Source organism: Limanda limanda, chromosome 18 (genome assembly GCF_963576545.1).
Source record: "Limanda limanda chromosome 18, fLimLim1.1, whole genome shotgun sequence".
Classification (NCBI taxonomy): domain Eukaryota; kingdom Metazoa; phylum Chordata; class Actinopteri; order Pleuronectiformes; family Pleuronectidae; genus Limanda; species Limanda limanda.
Genome location: NC_083653.1, coordinates 15,949,493 through 15,959,007, shown reverse-complemented (window position 1 = coordinate 15,959,007; position 9,515 = coordinate 15,949,493). Strand labels below are relative to the sequence as shown.

At 41.5% G+C, this 9,515-nt stretch overlaps 1 protein-coding gene across 1 annotated transcript; it reads right to left on the bottom strand.

Annotated features, from left to right (window-relative positions):
• Positions 1 to 1,319: 1,319 nt before the first annotated feature.
• hmgn3 (high mobility group nucleosomal binding domain 3) lies at positions 1,320 to 9,230 on the bottom strand. The gene is made up of 6 exons (XM_061091726.1): positions 9,060 to 9,230; positions 6,983 to 7,030; positions 6,688 to 6,711; positions 4,991 to 5,041; positions 4,496 to 4,591; positions 1,320 to 2,120 (listed from the first exon to the last, which is right to left on the bottom strand). Exons 1-6 carry the CDS (start codon positions 9,072 to 9,074, stop codon positions 2,079 to 2,081), a joined length of 276 nt encoding a protein of 91 aa, XP_060947709.1. The 5' UTR covers positions 9,075 to 9,230; the 3' UTR covers positions 1,320 to 2,078.
• Positions 9,231 to 9,515: the final 285 nt, after the last annotated feature.

Sequence of the window (9,515 nt, the reverse complement as noted above, 5' to 3'; positions counted from 1 at the left end):
TCAGCGCCCAGTCAATCTCTTCCATTTTACCTTTCATCCTGACTCATTGTCGGTATAGTTGTTATTGTGCTGACGGACGTGGCCACAGGGAGGCAATCTCACTCTGTAGCACTCAGCGTAGCAGGGGGGTATGGAGGAGTCAAAGGTTATGAACACTCAGAGAAGTGCAGTCCACCACACCTTTGCCTTCTGTAACCACGATAGACATGTACTAATTATTATATACCAGATACAATTATATAGAGCTTGTCTAATTAGACGCATCGTCCACCAGGACATCTGCATTATCTGCTATTTTCAAAATCTTTAGTGTAATAAGTGTGAACCAAAATAAATATACAACCTGGCCCATATTTCTGACACTTAATATGAGAATAGCTGAAAGCTTTGGATATTTGGTTTCGATACAATAATCCATTTACTTTGTGTTAAAGATCTAAAAAAGCCACAAGAATTGAGCGACATTGATATAAGAAGCTGATATTTTTTGTGAACCTGCTGTGCCTTTGTTTAAGTTTGTTTTAACAACCCTGCCTGTACTGTCCTTTATCAGTAACCATCTTATTGCCTCTTTAGTATACAAAGATTGTAATCATCAATGTAGCTCCACATGACTGTCAGTGTTATGATGTATGCGTTAAAAGGTGAGATCATATTTGTGGGATTTTTTTACCAGTACACACACACAAACATATGTTTATATATGTATTCAACATTTCTATAGAGCTATAAAATCCTATTTAAATGGTTATAGTACTGTTGTAGGTTTTATTTTTGACTCTACTGTATTAGTGGTACTCAGACATGAGTCTACACCTCCACGTTTTAAAAAGAGGATCTTGTCATTGGCCTGTGTCTGTGAGTGACAGCTTTTCACGCAATGAGCAGACCACATGGTTTCATCGGGTCCCGCCACTCTGGCAATTGCTGACCTTTCACTTCCTGACACAGCAGTTGTATTTAACACAGCTTGGTGCCCCTGGCGACCTCACACACACGCACAAAGATATACACAGACACACAGCGGTGGCTTTGTGTCGCTTTTAAAAACTCTGAACATGAACACGTGGAAAGGGAACTCTCAAACTCATGACGAACACATGCCATGTGCACATGTGCGTGGACCTTTGCACAGATTACCTGAGTTTTCCATACTACATAAACCAGCATGGGTGAAGGTATACAATTACAGTATAGTAGGGGTTAGAACAAAAACTTACATAGAATTATCTAACTTGAGAATTGAACACACATCACATACAAATAGTTTTTTTCACCAATAAGAGGAGGGACACAGAAAAAATGAAAAAAATCCAATGAGACATCAACTTTTTCTTTAATCTCAAAATATTTTCCCAACAGGTTGAAACTAGAGGGTCCAAAGCCAATAAAGCCGTCTAGAACAGAAGCACCACTCATTATTGCTATGTCACTCTGCTGCGGGACAAGGCGTTCCGGGGTGGGGGGGCAAAGTGAACAAAGTCAAACACAGAGACCCACAAACACATTCACGCCGGCACACACATACAAAAGGAGCTATGTGAAACACAGTGGTGGTGATTCTTAAGAAAAATAAAAGCTGCAGATGTTCTCCACGGTGACTATGGGCCTTGTTTCTAAAGCTCTGCCAACAAACTAATCCTCTAATCCTCACTTTTACATATCAGGCCGAATTTATCCAAAATTAAATGATAATCTATTGTGGAGTAGAATAACTATGAATACAGGCAGAGTTTGTTTAAAGATCATAACAGTCGCGTTTACAGCCCACCTTCAGGCACAATGGAGAACATACGCAGACGTCGGACCAAGCCATTTCATTCGGTCTGCACGTTTCTGAGAGGAAAACTGTTTAGCGATATACGGAACGGAGGGAGGAGAATCGAGCAAAAACATACTGTAGTTGGAGGAGCTGAAAAAGGAGTGTGAACATGTGGGGGACGGGGGGCTGCTGGTTGTCCGTCTCTACTATCACAAGTCTAAAAAAAATGTCTGCATGGTACAAAAATCGTCAGTAAAAAAAGATGCTTTGCTGCCATGGAGTCAGAGGGGACGGGTCGGTGGACGCGTCCATGTCTTTACGCCTTCTCCTCCTTAGCCTCCTCTGCCGCTTCAGTTTCCTGGAGGAAGGGAAAGGAAGGTAAGGGTAGGAAGTGTTTCACCGTGTTCTCTCCACAGGAAGACGCCACTGAGGACAGCCTCAAAAAAACCGACCCACAACTTGGCTTGGTTTGGTCTGCCAAGGCTCAGATCCCCAGTGGGTTCATTCTGCATGTAACTAAATCAGCTAGAAGATGAAAGGTGATCTCTCTGAATAACCTTGCCACCTGCTTGGCTGGACTTGGTTTTAGTTTGATGGGTCTGTTGCTGGAAGCTTCTTCACAGAGTTGTCTGAATAACGTTACTGCTCTTCGGAGTTGACGAGCGATTAAATTACTCGGTTAGGAAGGCAGCTTCTTGGATAAGACAGATGTTTTCAAACAGCAAAACACAGCAACTGACCTCTTCAAGTTAAAATCTGACCTCAATTCTTCTGTGAAATGATTCAGGGAAAGAAATATGTCGGGGGAGTTTCTGGAGCGCCATTGAAGAAATAGACTGGCATTTTGGGGTGTGTGTTTAGAGATGTGTGAAGGTCTCGTGTTTGTATGAGAGAAAGCTGGAGCCAGCAGCCTGTTAGCTTAGCATAACTACTGGAGATAGGGTTAAACAGCTATAGATATCGTTATCTGTCAAATGAACTCTATCCATAAGTTTATCTTAATACATAAAGTTAAACACAAACTTATTAATAAAATTATACAAAATTATATATGTTTAAGTTTTACTAATTTATTCAAATCACTATCAAGTTATTTGATTTCTTCACACTAACTCAACATGATAGAAAACACTTCATTAAATGTGACCATTCACATTGAACTTAAAGTTACATGGACATTTAATAGGTAATTGAAATACATAAAGTCAACGCTTTAGGTTTATAAATCTTTTTTGTTGTTGTGCATTATTCAAACAATTCCTGTGTACACCTGCGTTATCATAGTTTACTCTGGCACATGCACACCCAGTGTACGTGAGTGGTCCAATGATGTGGGTTTTCAGTGTTAGTGTTAGAATGGTCTTATTTTAGTAAAGCTGACATGGTCTAAGAAAGTTGTGTAAATTGGTATGGAATGGACAACAAAAGTTCTGTTATGGTAACACAATGAGGTCTGTGGAATATTAACAATGTCTGCAACCTCGTTTCTGGGAAGTGTCCTTTTTAAATGGGTTGAGCAGTTGTGGCCCTTTTCTAAATATATCTGGGATTAGACTGAACTGACTCCTAAATGTGAGACTAAGATCCGCTTCAAGTTGCTAGATGAAATGATTCTCGGTGAATATTTTTCAGGCTAAAATCATATGTTCACAAGATTGGCTTGTTTGACAGATACACACTTGCACACCACATAAGTGCAGTTTCTTATAGCTCTGAGAGTCAACTCACTGAATCCCATAAATCCTCTGGTTTCAGCGGGATTCAACAGTATTGCAACGAGCCAAGCAAAATCCTGCTTGTGTGCGTATGTGTGTGTGTGTGCACGATCTCACTGGAGTGAACATGTTCGGGCTGTTTTCTCGGCCTGGCTACTGGTGGAGCCGGCTGTCTATGAACACAGTGAGCCAATCACCTTCCTTGTCACAACTCTGTGTTCGTGTGTGAAAAGTTGTCCTTGGCCCACTTCACTGCACACAGCACAGAAAACGCCAGACATTCTCTCCTTCACTCTCTCTCTTTCTCTGTCCATTCACACAGCACTGCAAAGCACACACTGGGTAAACGTTTGCTCGGTTATTGTGCAACGTCAGTAAGAGTTATACTGTATGTTAGTGTCAAAAACACACACACACACCAAAAATGGATTAGAGGCACTCGACCATACCCTTAACTCTGACTGTCTCACTCTGCCCTCTCACTGACATCAAGGAGGGAGCCGAGCTTCTGATGGACGTGACGCTGACAGACGGACGAGACACATAGATCTGTGTGTGTGCGTGTGTGTGTGTCAGCGTTCATAGGTGTGAATGCAAAGAGATTATTAGTGATATGGAACAGATGTGGATATGCAGTGGGTGATGGAGACATATAGGTGTGGTTCATGTTTATACACAAATGGACAAAAGAAGGGAGTAAAGATTGTTATTTTCTTGTTCTCTGATTGATTAAAACATTAAGTCTGGAGGATTATTTTTTATTACCTCCGCCAAGAGGTTGGTCTCTTTGTAAGTGAAATTAAGCAAAAACTACTAACCAATTAACTATTTTGGAGCGAATTTGATCCAGAATAACTTTCTTTGCACTTTCTTGTGAGACATTTTTTGTGAATTTATCGAGAAATAATGCAGCAATCTTGATGAAATGAATCTGGACTGACGTCTATCAGTTTGTACAACTAGGTGCCTTGGCGGAGGTTTGTGCTCTTCTGACTGCCAATCAAATTTTTCCATGTACCTCATTGGTCTTGGTCTCTCCGTTATGGGCGGGGCTGTCGTCCTTCTTTCCCTTGGTGGGTTTCCTTGCCTTGACCACCTTCTCGTCTATCGCCTTCTGCATGTAAAAAAAAGGGAGAACAAACACTTCATGATGACACACATTGTCAGAAACTGTGTTTTATGTTTGATCTCCTCATTTGAATTTATATTTTGACTGTATTATTTGTTAAAAGACTTTTCAAAGAAAAACTAATTCCCTCCATAGTTATAATGAGTATTAGAAAGTATTTGTTCTTTTCCTTGTTGCAGAGCTGCCTCTCATTACAGAACTGGGCAGACCAAATGAGGATTATGCTCCAGCAGGGAGTCCAAGTCATTAAAATAAATCTAATCATATAAATAAGAGTCGGAATTAGACAGTTGGTGCTGTAAATTATAGTTTTGTAACGCCAGCCGACATTAAGACTTGAAGAAGGGTGCTAAGTTATGGTGTGTGTGTGTGTGAGTGCTTTACCTTGACGATGGCCTTCTTGGGCTTGGTCTCAGGCTTGGGTGGGGCAACTTTCTACAAAATTACACAAGCCAGTTAGGACTGACCAAACTCACATTATGAAAAGTATTCTAGTATTAAAGTATTTAATTAATCTTTTGTTCCCTCTCCTCTCTACACTGACAGGGCCATTATACAGTAATATATGCTTATTAATTCATTACAGGTGGCAGATAGAGGATGGGGATATCTGCACTGGATCCCACTGTAAATGTTAATAATGATGAATACAGTACTTTAAAGCACTGAGATCAGACAATATTATTGGTCTAAGTAGTTTAAAATATCTGCCACTGCTAAAAGCGCACTGACCTCAGACCACCGTGCAATGACTATATCAGACGGGAGTTTAACTTGTCACCATTCGGTGCGAGGCCATTTTGCTGCAGAGCTTTTTCCAGGCTGCTGAGTGCGGACCACGTTACCCCGGAGCCACGAGCTAACACTGATGCTACTGTGACAAAATCAAATCATGTGGTCCATTCTCAGAATATCTCAGTTTTTTTTCCTGTAGAAATCACTGACCCTCTGCACATGAAACGATGAATAAAAAAACTATACAAGTAAGAAATCACCTACGCTGAATCAGAATCTGGAAAACAAATGAAAGACTATACTTTGTGTCATAAAGAGCCGAGAGGAGCCTATAAACAAGCTATCAGTGCTTGTTTACTGCTAGAAGAAAGTCACATTATTAAGTGAGTTGACCTCAGAAGGAAATATCAAATCAAATCAGGGAACATGCAGAGATTTATTGAATACATATTTAAATAGTAGAGGATACACATTGACATTTTGGGACATAATCAATCTTAGTCTTCTTTTCTTCTTGCCCATCTCATGTATAGGTGTTACAAAGAGACTAAAATAAGGAGTTCAGGAGAATAAAATATGGGAACACATTAGTAACTTCCTAGATTTTCAGCAGGTCACTTAAACAAGACCAATCAGTGACTTATCGATTTTACACTTGTGTTTTGTCAATATAGAACAAAGCAGATATATAATGTGTTATATATAGGTTTTCTTTTGGAGTGTTGGGATGTGTATCTTTTTTTTATACTTTGGGACGGAAACAATTTCCCCTGTATCCAGGCAGATAAGCTAAGCTAAATTGCTGCTAGCTGTGTAGTGAAGAGAATAAGAGCATTTTCCCAAAATGTCAAACTCTTTAAGTATACACAAACCCATGCAATAATATTCAGAACGGATGAGGTCAACACACAAAGAACTACATAGATAAAACACAAGGTCAGTACGATGGAGCTGCATCATTACATAAAACTGACTTTGTGACATATTTATAATCTCACCCAGGTTGCCAGTTTTGATTACTTACTGAGTATTTAAAGCATAGCTAAGAACTGATTCATAATAATCTGCTTTCTATTGTTTTTAGGATTTTACCTTATAAATCATGCAGCCCCACCTACTGCAGTTACAAGGTGTTAAACATATAGAATGGACCAGGACAACATTGAAAAGACATACATACCAAGTCAGAAACAAGTCGTAATGTGTAATTTACACTGATCAAATCCATAACCTGATTAAGGACTTGTCTCTGAGCTTTGGTAATATGACAAGTTATTATCCCACAGGGATGAGGAAGGAGAGGACAGAGACAGGGGTGAAGACAGGACGGGGAGAACGAAACTCACCAGTCTTTCTGACCTTCTTCTGGGCTGCAGGGGCAAGGGATGATCAAGGGGACACAGAGAGAGAGAGAGAGACAGAGTGGCAGAGAGAGATATCAGTTGTACCTTTACGACCTGATCTGATCTTCTTGGTGACGGCTACAAGCCTGATCATTAACCTGTCATGTGTCTATTGTCGTACACACACAAACACACTCACACACACACACACCCTGAGTCTAAAGGGGGGGGGGGGAACCATAGCACACAAACACACGTCGGAACACACACACTGCACACAGACCACCAAAACATTTACCTCTTGTTTTGTGACTTTGGAGGCATCCTTGCCCTCGGGACCCTCATTCTGCAGTTAATGAAACAAATAGAGAGACTGTTACCGGGGTGTGCAGGCCACACAAACACAAAGCCACCAACCATAAGACACACACACTTGGAGCATGATATTTCCCCTCTACAGTTCAGAATGGGTGATTATGGAAATTGGATTTGCTTCATTAGGGTTTATTCTGTTAAGTGGAGCATGCATAACTTATTATTTCTGTGAAACTATGTAATACATTTTTTTTTTTAAATCATTTGGCAGTGTGGCTTTGGAAGAAGGTCAAAAGTTGAAGTTGAAACATTTAATTCCCACTTTATACTGATGATACAATATTGGCGTGACTTGAGCTTAAACAATCAGTTACCAACATCAAATTAATCTGAAACTGTTTGATAATCAATTAACCATCCAATCCATGTATTTAGCAAAAACTCACTGACTCTTTTATTAAGACGTGGTGTTTTTCTGACTCTTTTATGATAATAAACAGAATATCCATCAGCCTGTGTTGGGGGAAACTGTTCTGTGACAGTCTATAAACTGGTGATAAACCACCAAATCCACAAAAAATGTCTTTAAAAGTAAAAAATAATTATTGATTGCAGCTCTCTCCACGACACTTGTTTTGTGTATTGCTAAACTTAGCGAACAAAGTTGTGTGCCTATAGTAAAATAATAAAAATAAACAAAACAAAAAAACGCAATATAATTTACATTAATAGCAAACAATAGCGCTTGTTCTTATATTGTCAATAAGCCTGTAAGAGTATTTCATTAATCCAATTGTATAAAATATGGTGTTCTCTGAATCGTAACGCTTATTATTGACTACAATCACAAATATGAAATCAAATTTTTTTCCTCCATGTTTGTAATCGTTTATGTACCAGTTGTAATTTCATATAATAACCTGATGGTGTTGAAGTTTATGAAGGTGTGTGATTACCATTTTAATGGAGACATCTTGCTTAAATGAGGGTGGGGGGGGGGTCATGTAAGCAAGATGAATATAAACATGGATTGATTCGGACGCAGTGGTTGGATATTAATAAACAGTGAGAGGTGTCAGGTTTCATTTGGATCATGAACCTACTTTCAGGCTGCAGGCAGGTAAGGACGGCGCGGGCACGCACCCAGGCGCGCGCATACACACACACACACACACACACACCACACACACACACACACACACACACACACACACACACACACACACACACACAATGTTGTTTGAGCCTGCAGGTTGGCCATCGCATGATTTGCATGTGGGCGACCTCCACCCCTGGAGGCCCCCCCCATTCTCTGTCCTCAGGGGCGAATGTGCGCAGACAAAGGCTGTTCTTTAGACAGAACAGCCCGTTTCCGTGTGTGCACTGGCACAATGCACGAGCCCGTCGTGCGCCGCTGTTTAGACAGTGTCACGGCCCCCCCTGTTCACACCGAGGCGATTGTCCCTGATCCCCTCTTTCTTTCAGTCCTTTCTCTCCATCGGGATGTGGCTCTGCTCAATTGGCGCCTGCACCACTCATCAGTACTGGAGAATGTAAACGAGACAGGGAGGTGGAGATCGTTTTTTTTTTTTTTTTTTTTTTTTTTTTTGGGGGGTATTCTTGCTTGTTTACAGATTAATTCGGAATGTGTAAATCTCATATGAGCCTGGGTGGATGGCGCACAGCAGGAATAGCTTTGCGCACGTCTCCTCCGAGCTTTACGCATCCATCCGTCCGGCGGGGCGCCCTGACTTTCACCAGTGCGCACGGTGGATAGGGAAGTGACAGATGAAACGACAACATGAACGGCCATTGACACGAGCACGGGGACGAGTATCATGTGAAACGGGTGAAATGTCTCTGATAAAACATCTCACAGGCGCGCAACGACGCGTAAAACCCGCCCGAGCCGCTGCGCACCCAGAGACGCTTCCTCAAACTTTGGCGTCACCTCACCTGCCTCGACGTCGCCATAAAAATCGCGCACAGCAAATTTCCCCCTCAAATGCAAGAGCAGGACAAAACTACAGTTAAGTAGAAATGGCACAAGCCACACTCACCTTTCTCTTCGGCATTTTTACGCGTGAATTATTCTCCACCAGTCGCGGGGGGGAAGAATTGAAGGTGATGCCGGAAGGTCCAAGAGACGTGAATTTGAACTACCTCGAAATACAGGATCAATATCTAAGCACCTTCGATAATATGTTGATTATATGCACTCCCCCAAAACTCTATTCCTCCCACAGCCATTGGGTAGAGGAGTCAAAATCCTCTCCTGTGCTGACTCCCCATTGGCTCTCCCCGCGACTATGTAAATGAAAGCTTCGCGGCTATTGGTTGCGATTTGTCAGAGGCTTCTCGTGATTGGCTCCGCGCTCTTTGTGCGCAGATCTCTCTAGGCTGGGATGGCTGAGAGGGAAAGTGGAAACGGGCCAATGGAAGCCAGGGCCGACTCTCGGTGGATCTGGGTAATGTAGGAAGAGACTGTGACAGACAGAACGAGAGAAAGAAGGAAT